Source organism: Physella acuta, unplaced genomic scaffold (genome assembly GCF_028476545.2).
Source record: "Physella acuta isolate Inbredline_101_S28 unplaced genomic scaffold, ASM2847654v3 ptg000964l, whole genome shotgun sequence".
NCBI classification, from domain to species: domain Eukaryota; kingdom Metazoa; phylum Mollusca; class Gastropoda; family Physidae; genus Physella; species Physella acuta.
This window is the reverse complement of record NW_026732481.1, coordinates 626,857-640,382: the sequence shown is the minus strand read 5'-3', so window position 1 is coordinate 640,382 and position 13,526 is coordinate 626,857. Positions and strand designations below refer to the sequence as shown.

General features: G+C 38.4%; 1 protein-coding gene across 1 annotated transcript in view; it reads right to left on the bottom strand.

The window, feature by feature from the left end:
- Positions 1–506: 506 nt before the first annotated feature.
- Positions 507–13,526, bottom strand: part of LOC131953909 (vam6/Vps39-like protein) — a 37,656-nt gene continuing 24,636 nt past the window's right edge. The window contains exons 25-26 of the mRNA XM_059317357.1: positions 3,214–3,305; positions 507–2,083 (exon numbers count right to left, since the gene is read on the bottom strand). Coding sequence (XP_059173340.1) covers positions 1,984–2,083; positions 3,214–3,305 — 192 coding nt within the window. The 3' untranslated portion in view covers positions 507–1,983. The remainder of the gene's footprint in view (positions 2,084–3,213; positions 3,306–13,526) is intronic.

Here is a 13,526-nt window from a genome sequence, read left to right as displayed (position 1 = left end):
CGTCCAGACCGGAACCAATCGTTTATCCCAACAGACGCTCTCCGGAGAGGTCGTTTTGGGTTTCTGGTGACGTCACACCACACCACAGCAAGACAATCTAATAACGATAATACGACAAGGGAGCTAATTAAATAAAAGATATTATAAATTCTCTGTTCAGCAACCATCAATAAACTACTAGGCTCGTGGGGTAGAAATCTATCATTGTTCTGGGGAGTCTACAAGCCATAGAGAGAAAGCGACGTGTAAGATGTTTGTGAGATCGTTGAAATAATGCACACTGGCAACAACTAGCCTACACTCATGTTTAGGCCTGTGCATAGAACATAATAGAACACAGTGCAATATTGTGGTTGTTTGCATTAAGTTTGGAACAATGGACATTATAGTATGATTATAGCACTAAAAAATGATAAACATATAAACAATGCAATACAATCTTCACGTGAAAAAAAAATGAAGAAGAAAACAAAAGTAGTTCAGGTTTGATTGCTTGTATTTCTTAGAATCTGATTTTGTAGTATTTTGAAATCATATATACACAATAGTTTAAAATTGTTTACTGACTTTTAAGTTAATCTAAGTATGATAATTAATTGTAAGTAAATCATAGAATTAATATGCATTAAAATTAATGTTAAACAAAACAGTTTTAAAACATTCCCATTTTAAGGAAGAAACATCTGCTTTCAAACAAAACATAAATCAACATAATACATATGAACAGACAAAAAAAGAATTCATGAAGACTTTTAACTTATTGAGATATTATTAAAAGACTTCTTTTTATTTTAAAAGTACCACATACTAAATGAAATGTTGTATGTCAATTATTTAAAAAAAATACTATGATCTTATGTGTTAGTATGACTGTGGGTTAGTGCATTTAAATACAAGTAATAAATGCAATTAGCGTTTTTTAAGGCGTAAGAAGATATTGCACACCAAGCACATTATAAATAGTTTCTCTTAATTGATACAATCATGAATGTAACAGTTTAAAAACAAGCAAATATACAACAATCATACACATAAACTAGCTAGTGAAAGACTTATTTATAAATGGAGTCTTAAAACAACATTAGACTTTTGTATTTATATAAGATAACAGCCAAACACATTTTCCATCCACAGCACCTAACAAAATGGCTAAAACAAAAATAGCTAGACATTTTAATCATCATTTGTATTAAGAGAAAAATACTTTTAGAATAACAGCATTGATCAACAGCTTTGTTGACAGTAACACATTTGTAATGAGAACCTTTTTGTTAATCAAAAGACCTTGATAACAACTAAATGGCTTGTATTTTATTTTGAAAGGATTTTGTATTTCTTTTGAATAAAGCTTCATGGTATTACATAGTTAGCTTACCATTCAAAGCTCATGGTGTTACACAGCTAGCCTACCATTCAAAGCTTCATGGTGTTACATAGTTAGCCTACCATTCAAAGCTTCATGGTGTTACACAGCTAGCCTACCATTTAAAGCTTCATGGTTTTACATAGTTAGCCTACCATTCATATTTTTTTTTAAATGAACAAAACAATAAACAATTTTACACAAACTATTTATACCAAGAGCTTTTCCAAGATAACTTCTTGGTAATTTACACAAAGATTCACATCAATCAAGCCACATTTTTCCATGATGGCTTGATGGTATTCTAAATAAACCAGGAACAGAAGAAATATTTCAAAGCTGACAGGTAAAAAAGGAAGCTCAAAATTCACAAAAATCTGCCTCAGCTAAATACTTCTTGTTCTTGATAGTGTCAGTATCATTATCTGATGTTTACGTTTCAAATCTCATTTCATTGATCTATTGCTTTTTGATTGATTTGTTCATTTTGTTGTTCAATGCTAGGATTATCATATCAAAAACAAATAATATTCTATCAGACTTAAATTACTGGTAGGTAACTGAATGAGATCACACAAAGCAGATTATTTTAGAAATGATTTTAAAAGAAACTATATTTATTAGTTAATCCTATCCTTAAACCCTTCATTACTAGTTTTCTGATCCTTAGTGTAACAGGAATAATGCACCAAATTTCCATTGGCATAGCGACAGAAGACACTGAAAAGGAAAAAAAAGATGAGATTAGTTAGCTTATAGCTGACAATACAATCCATGAAGAGTTATAAAGTATCTGTATACAACTTTTCTATAAAAATGCTGAGTTGCAGTAAAGTTAGACACTTAAAAATGTATAATTCAAAAGCCGTTGAGATTAAAGTTGCCTAATAATTTTTGTTGGGTAAGCAACCTGTATTTAAAATGAGATTAGGTATGATACAACTAATGTAAACCAAATAATATTGCAAGATCACATTAGATCTGAACTCCTCAATTAAGGTAAAGTTAAGTAGAAAGGCCATGGTCAGACATAGAAAGATAAGCTGATGTAAAAAAGTTGCCAGAGAAGTTTGGACACAGCTCAGGTACTCAACTACAGGGAACTTATATAAGGTAATAAAAGAACAGCGATTGGAGTAAAACATATTAAAAGATGTTAACAAAACCATACAGTAAGAAAAACTATAATTTGAAAAGCTTTTGAGTAATAGGATTAAAAAAAATAAAAATTTCCAATTTGTGAAATAACCTTTTTTCAAGCAAGTCATACAAAAATCAATAGAATGTGCCCAGCTGTTGTCTATATATGACACACAGGATGACTGTTAAAGTATACATGCCAATCTGGCACATCAAATCAATGTTGAAAATGTATGTCTCACTTCAACTATGGCTTTATTGTATTGATTTTCACACTTTAGTGACTACTTAATATGGCTATGGTTTTCTTAACCAAAACTAAATACTTCGATAATGCTCTAGTTTAACAACTATACTTTTTAAGAGCAAACTATTCATATTTTCTATTGCCAGTTTAAAAATTAATATTCAACCACATTTAAAAGCTTATAATGATGGGTCTGTTTAACATAATAATTATTTAAAACAATAACATAAGTTAAAAATATGTATAAAACAACTCTGTGTCATTTCATAATGTAGCATTATGAAAATAACAAAATAAACAGGTAATAAACATGGTAATTAGATGCAGGTTAGAAAATGTGCTTGTAGGCCCATTGTTTTCTCTATAACCCACAGAACAGCTTTAACCAGTTTAACTGTATTAGTACTGTAGAACAATGTAAAACTTAAAAAAATAAACAAGTTGAGCAAAAAAATTAAGTTACCTTTGTCCTATCCTCCTCTTGCAAGAGCGACACATGTCCTCATCTGTGACATTGATTTTTACTGATTGCTTATGGATTAAGTGTTCAGTCACCTGTGGATAAGACAATGGGTATGTGAATAAGGTCAAGGGATATGTGGATAAGGTCAAGGGATATGTGGATAAGGTCAAGGGATATGTAGATAAGGTCAAGGGATATGTGGATAAGGTCAAGGGATATGCAGATAAGGTCAAGGGATATGTAGATAAGGTCAAAGAATATATTGATAAGGTCAAGGGATATGTGGATAAGGTCAAGGGATATGTGGATAAACCTAGGGATATTTAGCTAAGGTCAAGGGATATGTGGATAAGATCAAGGGATATGCTGATAAGGTCAAGGGATATGCTGATAAGGTCAAGGGATATGTGGATAAGGTCAAGGGATATGTAGATAAGGTCAAAGAATATATTGATAAGGTCAAGGGATATGTGGATAAGGTCAAGGGATATGTAGATAAACCAAGGAATAAGACAATAGGGTATGTGGATAAGAGAAGGGAGTGAAATTTGTATCAAGAAAAAAGAGAAAAGCCATAGACAGATGTGTCATGCAGGGATTACCAGCTCTGACATGAAGGTTATATTAGTGCGTTAACATGTGTTATTGTATGTAGTGGACAACACATGTTTCCAAACAATGACAGTACTGTCACAACACAGCACACTGACTCATAGAACACTAGTTATTACAGCTCCAAAAACTTTTAACTCTTAAATTAGTTTTGCAATCAATGACAAATGCTAGTAGACAAAATGGAGGGCGTTATATTTTAACATACAGGACAAGCAGCAAGTTAATATAATATAAATAGGTGTTTCATTTTTAATCCCAGATTAAAATAGTGTATTATTGGGAACACTTTTTAAAAATGAGCATTCTCAAAGAAATTTGAAGACTATGTTCTATACACATCAGTGGTTATAGCTATGCCAATATAAATAGGAAGACACAATAATTTCCCAAAACTGGGAAACAAAGTAGGCCTATGTGTCTTCCCTGTTTAGCCATCATCTTGCTTGATTTATTTATCTAAATTTAAGTTGTTGGAACAATGAACAATAAATAAGCACACACCAATGCAGAATGCTCAGCTGTAGGCCACAACACAATGCTCTTATTTAGTTAAAACATTTAGTAACTGGCTTTAAAACAATGAATTAATTGTTTGCTATGCTGAATTTCAGTGATTGCAAAATAATATTGATCTTGTGCTTCTTTCACTTTCATGTGTTAAAAAGAATATTTTCCATTTCTTCCTTTTTGGTATTTACAAATATATTTAATTAATACTAAAGTAAATAAAAAAAACCAGCAGATAGCTGAATAGTGCTCCAAGAACTCAAATAACCCAGAGAGCAACAGAGGCTAGCCAACAAACAAAAGAAACCTAACCATGAAAGTGTGTTACACACCTACCAGGTGCCTCATATCATGCAGACAAACACAACTGCTCATGTAGGCTCACACTCATCAAGCTAATGGGTATACATTTAAACTGTATGCTAAGTCATTGAAAACATGGATAGATAAATTTGTACTAAAACCAGGCATGCTGATAATCTGTTTAATGTTTTAATAAAAAAGCAACTAACTACATTTTATTTAATGTAGCCATTATTGTGAATGTTTAGTGATGTTAAGTCTAGAGCTGGCAAAATGTTTTCCTCTGTTATTTGTGTAAAAACATGATTGTCCACTAAATGAGAGGAAGAAGGTAATCTCCCATAGGGCAGGACGACACCCATTATTATATCACGTCCTGCACATACAAGGTGGGCGTTTAAAGGGCGTCTAATTTTAGACAATGGAGGAAGTTTGGCCTGTCAGGGGAATCAGGTGATTTCAAGCCCATTGTCTTGTCATGTTAATCTTGGATATGACGTGGGGGGGGGGGGGGGGCTGCATCCAGACGTGGGGCGTATTCCGTGTTCATTTTACACCCTTAAATTACCGGCAGATCGAAAGCTAAGCAGAAAGGGTGGGGGGGGGGGGGGGGGGGAAGCGACGACTCCAGAACCAGATAATACGGCTTATAAGCCTATTCTAATGCAATTTTTGCTTATTACGTTATTTAAAACAGAGTGTGTTAAATGTATTGCAGTAAAAGAATGGAGATGTACGTGAATCCTACTTTTTTTTCCGAAGCATTCATTGAGTACTAGTACATATGTAAGCATAAACAAAAACAAACAACCCACACCTACGTTGGAATCAATGTTACTTAACATAAAATATGCAATTTTACCCATCACTTCCCCCCCCCGTACCGTTATATAACATTTCAAATGGACCACTGCCCTTATATTATAGCCAATATAGCACTTCTATCACCCCCCCCCCCCCCCCCACTTTTTCCTCCTTGACATGAAGCCAATGACCCAAATGTCAGGCATAATTAATACAAAGTATTACATACACAAAAATGGTTCAAACAATGTATTCTTAGAGGCGCATCAGTACATCGTACTAATCTTCTGAGTTCATCGCGTTTACAATCCGCGTAAATTGACCCCCCCCCTCCCCACCACCTACACACACAACACAATTAAATATTATTTTGTTGGGGCGGTCTGAATGCTTATCCAATATCATCTTACATATAATAACACCGTATACAAGAATTAAGTATACTCCCATTCTAAACGTCAAGACACATTTTACCTATCGGTATAACCAGTTCACAGTTGTCATATAGATCTACTTGTATAGAGCAGCCAAGCTCTACCTGTCCGTGTGATTGACGTTTGTTTAAGGTGTTCACATAGACTGACCTCATTTATTGACCTGATAGCCGTCTGCTAGTGAACATTCATCGACTGGTTACCTCAATACATCGATAATTTACAGGTAACGTTATGTCAAGATTAGTCGGTACGGTAACGTTATGTTCATTACAATTGTCGGTACGGTAAAATTGTCAACAATAGTCGGTACGGTAACGGTATGTCCATAACCATTGTCGGTACGGTAAAATTGTCAACAATAGTCGGTACGGTAACGGTATGTTCATTACAATTGTCGGTACGGTAACACTGTCAATAATAGTCGATACGGTAACGGTATGTTCATTAAAATTGTCGGTACAACAATAGTCTGAGAACATTTCTCACGTTTTTATTACAAGCTTCTACTAATGTAGCAAAGACTGTGGATTAAGGATTCTTTTCAACACGCTTTTACTATTACAGTTCGAGAAATGTTATTATTTTAGCGCATTCGAAAGTCATTTATCAAAATAAGTTTTTATACAATTGTTTCTTCCAATTAAATTAAATCAAGTAGATATAGCCAAACTGCGGCTACACATTACACCCAACCATGCAGCCAGCATGTTAACGAGACATCTAACTTGACGCAAATTTGTTTTTTCTTTCATTAAAATAGGCCTACTCATTCGCCAAACTAATGGAATGCCCTTGCTACAATAGGGATGGAAGCTACACATGAAACAACACGGCCCGATATCTAGGAGGTCTGTAATAGACTTAGTCACGGCCACATGCGTGTGTCTAACATGATGCCAAGTCACAGCAAGAACTTGTCTTCACTTTATACCGTTTTGTCTATTAGCCGTACTAATGTACCAGTGACCGTGTGCCAATCTGATGATAACTGACCGTTTCTTCATTCATCAGACATGGACATTCATTGTTCAACGACACGAGTAAACACAAACACATACGAAACACACACAGACAGACAGACAGACAGACAGACAGACAGACAGACAGATAGATAGATAGATAGATAGATAGATAGATAGATAGATAGATAGATAGATAGATAGATAGATAGATAGATAGATAGATAGATAGATAGATAGCATATATACACAACAATCATGCCTATCTGTATTTATTTATCACGTGAACATGTATGAAAGTAAATCACACTGTTAAAAAAAATCGATAGGACGGACCGTCAATACTATTGTAACCTCAGCAAAAATTACACGGGCAGTACAAAGTTAGGTTATTTAAATTTAAAGGTCACAAGGACGATATGGATTCACGAGCTGAGGGCCATTCATCTCCGTCTAAAACGAGGCAAAAGGCATGTCTGAACATCTAGCAAAACTTACACAACCAGTTTTATTGTGAAAAAAAAACATCTCTATGCTATGATATTTTAACGGCCCACCCTCTCCCTACTCCACACCACTAAACGAGCTTAAAGATTACAAATCGTGTGTTTGAATTACAGGCAGACAATCGCCAAGTTGTGTGCTAATTTAAGGCAGTTAAATTGTGTATAGGGGTGACATATTAAAGCGATACATTTAACAGGGTAATGTAGAGCGGGGTGGGGTTGCAGGACTCAACACCTGCTTTGACAGCTAACTTTTTAATTTTCTTTCTTTTTAAAAAAAAATGTTGATGTAATCCATGAAGTCAATATCATCGTATCAAAAATGTAAAAACGTGTGTAATCAAACACAATTGGCAACCAAGCCAACACCATCTCTCTACAGCAGCAACATGTGAACCGTGAAGAAAACAAAACACCAGCCACCAACCAGTAACCTTGGCGAGAGTTATTGATTAGGATATTATTGTAGACATTTTTAACCCTCTACCACTGCTCGCTTACATGTAGTGTGTGGATATTCCAATGGGTGGATATTCCAATGGGTGGATATTCAAATGGATGGATATTCCAATCAAGTCATTTAAAAACCCTGTACCAAAGCTTGCCTTGATGTAACGCGGTGATATGGCAGTGATATTTTAAAAACCTCTACCACTGCTTGCTTACATGTAATGTGTGGATTTCTCTGTGATATTTTAAAACCCTGTACTAAAGCTTGCTTACATGTAATGTGTGGATATCTCAGTGATATTTTATAGCCCTGTACTAAAGCTTGCTTACATGTAATGTGTGGATATCTCAGTGATATTTTAAAACCCTGTAACAAAGGTTGCTTACATTGACATGTAATAAGTGGATATACCAGTGATGACCTTTACCCCCCCCCCCCCTACCGTGCAACGCTAGAGTGATATTTTCGTATGAGCTGGTATTAGCATTAGTTGCTCAACTAAAAAAAACAACCCCATCACATAACGCTCTAGTGCCCTGGTCGGCTAGACATGAGCGCTATGTTTAGCTTCAAGCTGCCGGCACTAGTTTATAAACAACTGCAGGGCGCTGAGAGGCCCGGGCAATCAGCACTGACGTTAGTGGGAGTGGGTGAAACATGTAATGCCTCAACACACACCCAACAGGGCTGTGGTCAGCTGATTAAAGCATGGGTCATCTCGTGCAGGTTTAAAATTGACTTGGTATAACTGAGGTAGGTTTACGTGATCCTATTGTAACCCCTTTTTTAGCCTTGTAAATAAGACAGACAGACACAGACAGACAGACAGACAGACAGACAGACAGACAGACAGACAGACAGACAGACAGACAGACAGACAGACAGACAGACAGACAGACAGACAGACAGACAGAGAGACAGACAGACAGACAGACAGACAGACAGAGAGACAGAGAGACAGACAGACAGACAGACAAACAGACAGACATCAACCAAACCAATCATCTTATCTAATTTGATGATATGATTGGCTTCCTTTTTAAAGTAAGTGAAACGATAACTACACACAATAACAACAAATACCAATGCTTCAGCAAGTTTATAATTCCATGTTTTGTACTAACTCAGTGTATTAAAGTCAGACTAACATGTCTGACCCATAATAACCTTAATGCATGCGATAGCATACGCTAATTGGAGAAAAGGGCAGGGCGATAAAGGGAAGAGCTACAACATCCTCTAAGAACGACACACAACCAACGGAGAATGATATTAGTAACGGCTAGGGTACAGTGGGTTGGAAAGGAAAGTGTTGAAAAGTTGATGTGTAGGGACAATGTGTAGGACACTCGGGACAATGTGTAGGACACTCGGGACAATGTGTAGGACGCTCGGGACAATGTGTAGGACACTCGGGACAATGTGTAGGACACTCGGGACAATGTGTAGGACACTCGGGACAATGTGTAGGACACTCGGACAATGTGTAGGACACTCGGGACAATGTGTAGGACACTCGGGACAATGTGTAGGACAATGTGTAGGACGCTCGGGACAATGTGTAGGACACTCGGGACAATGTGTAGGACGCTCGGGACAATGTGTAGGACACTCGGGAAAATGTGTAGGACACTCGGGACAATGTGTAGGACACTCGGGACAATGTGTAGGACACTCGGGACAATGTGTAGGACACTCGGGACAATGTGTAGGACACTCGGGACAATGTGTAGGACAGTCGGGACAATGTGTAGGACACTCGGTACAATGTGTTGGACATTCGGACAATGTGTAGGACGCTCGGGACAATGTGTAAGACACTCGGTACAATGTGTAGGACACTCGGTACAATGTGTAGGACGCTCGGGAAAATGTGTAGGACACTCGGGACAATGTGTAGGACGCTCGGGAAAATGTGTAGGACGATCGGGAAAATGTGTAGGACGATCGGGACAATGTGTAGGACGATCGGGAAAATGTGTAGGACGATCGGGACAATGTGTAGGACACTCGGGACAATGTGTAGGACACTCGGGACAATGTGTAGGACACTCGGGAAAATGTGTAGGACACTCGGGAAAATGTGTAGGACGATCGGGAAAATGTGTAGGACGATCGGGACAATGTGTAGGACACTCGGGACAATGTGTAAGACACTCGGGACAATGTGTAGGACACTCGGGACAATGTGTAGGACACTCGGGACAATGTGTAGGACACTCGGGACAATGTGTAGGACACTCGGGACAATGTGTAGGACACTCGGGACAATGTGTAGGACACTCGGGACAATGTGTAGGACACTCGGACAATGTGTAGGACACTCGGGACAATGTGTAGGACACTCGGGACAATGTGTAGGACACTCGGACAATGTGTAGGACACTCGGACAATGTGTAGGACACTCGGGACAATGTGTAGGACACTCGGGACAATGTGTAGGACAATGTGTAGGACACTCGGACAATGTGTAGGACACTCGGGACAATGTGTAGGACAATGTGTAGGACACTCGGACAATGTGTAGGACACTCGGGACAATGTGTAGGACAATGTGTTGGTCACTCGGGACAATATGTTGGACACTCGGGACAATGTGGAGGGACAATGTGTAGGACACTCGGGACAACGTGTAGGACAATGTGTTGGTCACTCGGGACAATATGTTGGACACTCGGGACAATGTGGAGGGACAATGTGTAGGACACTCGGGACAATGTGTAGGACAGTCGGGACAATGTGTAGGACAGTCGGGACAATGTGTAGGACAGTCGGGACAATGTGTAGGACAGTCGGGACAATGTGTAGGACAGTCGGGACAATGTGTAGGACGCTCGGACCATGTGTATGACACAAAGACACGGGGATGTGTAGGAGGGGATGTGTAAGATACATGTGTAGGGTGTACTTTAACAAAGTGTAAGTTACCCAGAGGAAATCTGTAAGATACACGTTAAAATGTGACGGGTACACGCAGAATTTGTGTAGGTAACCCGGGGAATGAGTGCAGCATCAACGGAACAAACTGTCGGACACACAAGATGCAAGTTTAAACACAGATGAAGGTAGCACACAGACCAGGCGCACGCTTCCCACAAGCCATTGTTGTCGTGTGTAAGGTAACAATCGCTAATCTGGCGCTCGGGACATTTCTCCCCGTCCGTCCCGAGTACAAACAGGGAAACAACTCGCACACGACACATTTAATAACCAGGAAACACGAGCTTCGATTTTTTAAAAAGTCCAGCTTCAACTAATCAAGGAAACGGCTCAAATCTCCGCAGGGACTAACCGAGATAAAACAACTGGTATCACGTCGCTCATTGCGTCGTATGACCAGTACAAGGGCAGATAGTTCACACTGGATAAGAAATTCGTATTCAAGTTATTTTTTAGCGCAATTTCCATTCTGGAGAATTGCGTTTATTAACTCGTCATTTCTGGGAATGTATGGATGGATGAATGTATGGATGTATGAATGTGTGTCCGGGCTTTAAGTCGTATCTCCTCCTCAACGAAGCAATATCGATGACTAGTTACAAAAGCAATTATGTTAAGCAAGTTACGAGGATGAACATAGGCCATAAAAATTCCGGGTTTCTTTCATGGATTTCCCGAAAAAGCCAAAAAACCTCGAAAAAATTCAGTTTTTGGCCCATATCTCGGCAACCAGACCACTTAGCGACTTGAAACATGTACCAATCGATTCCTGCCATAATTTATAACAATATTGCCTAAGAAAGGTTTCAAAAATATCCTTTCGTTCGGTCACAAAAATGTTTTTGAATTAATTAAAATTTGGACCGAATTAGTAGGCATGTTTTTCCAACCACACCACACGCGTCATCACGTTCAATAGCTGCGCCATCACGTTCAATGGCTGCGACATCACGTTCGGTAGCGAGGCGCGCAATGGTTTTTAGTCATGTTACTCTATTGTAAATAAAACATGTAAAATACTGAATTTTTTTTAAAATAAAAAACGTTTTAATAACTAACCAATGGTTTTACTAACCCTGCTCTTGATTTACGCTACGACAGAGCTATTTTTAGATAACATAAGGAAATTGCGCTAAAATTGTCACTAGACTTTTTTTAATTACTTGTTTAAATAATAAATGAACCAAACAAGTCTTTTACTGTAGACATTTTGGCATGAGTTGTAAACACACGAGCAATGTGAGTTAAGACATTTAACAAGATTCGAACGAGGGAAGTCTGTAACTAGAGACCAGTACACAGAGAAAGTAGGTGAGGCGACAACAATGGCCCCTATTATTTCCTATCCCAACCTCCCATTTATCTTGTCAAACTGAGGGACGTGAGCACGATAAGGAGGATAATTTTTTACGACAATAGAGAGTGTGTGTATGAAATAGACGGGGAACATCCAGGTACTCTAATTTTACGACAATATAGTGTATGAAATTTACAGGGAAAATATTGGTACTCTAATTTTACGACAATATAGAGTGTATGAAATTTACAGGGAACATCCTGGTACTCAAATTTTACGACAATGTAGAGTGTCTATGAAATTTACAGGAGAACATCCTAAACACAATGGAGCGTGGATGGGGATTGCACTATTTTTGCATTAGACATGTCAGTATGAAATATACAGTTTGCATCCTAATTTACACCAATAAAAAGTTTAAGTATGACACACAAGGCAGCATACTCTGTTAAACAATACGACCATGTTACATTCTTTAACGTTTGATATGAAACTGTCTGCGGAGGTGTGACTCTTACTTTAACGTATGACATAAAACTTCCCGCGGAGGTGTAGTCAAAGCATATCCAGCAACTGATGGCAGGTACCGATGTACTCATACAGACGTTCTACAGGAGGTCGGCGTGGTCGGGTCGGCTAGGCTCATGGTTGCTGAAACGGTAAGTAAGTCCAGAGTTCGAACCCCCGGGCAGATGAGGCTCAATGATAGCTGGGGACAGCCACTCATCTAGGAGAGACAACCCCAAAACCAACAACTGCTGCCTTGTAGTTTGTTCTTGGTTGGACAAAGGCTAAGGAAGCAAATCCAAAAAGATAAGCAGGCAGAAATCGGAGTCAACGGTCTAAATGGCGCATAACCAGTTGACACATATCATACTTAATTTAATTGTATTGGAGGGGATCCCTTTCAACACTAAAATTAAGAACGAAGAAGAAGAAGACGTTCTACTATTCTCCAGTCAGTGAACCATTACACAGATATGATGAAACTTTGTACAGGATAGTAGCATGTTGGTGCGGGGTTCTTACCGGAAGTAATAACACTTGGACACGAATAGTTCTAATTGCCGGATAATTAGATCTAAGAGATGCGCGGCGTTACAGTAGAAAAAAAAAGAACCCATCTCAGACAAGGTTCAAGGTGAGAGGTGAAGTCTTAGTGTGTGTATATGGGGGGGGGGGGGGGGGGGAGACCGCAGACCTCCAGCTGGTACAGGTATGAAGCCGCAACGATTTTTCAAAAGAAAATTGAATTTTGGGGAATGTTGGTCGACACGTGTGAGCAGTGTGAGTGGTCAGAACCCATGAATACTGCACATAGACACATACACACACTCATATCATACACACACTCACATCACACAGACACACTCACATCATACATACACTCAAATCACACAGACACACTCACATCACACAGACACACTCACATCATACATACACTCAAATCACACAGACACACTCACATTACACAGACACACACTCACATCATA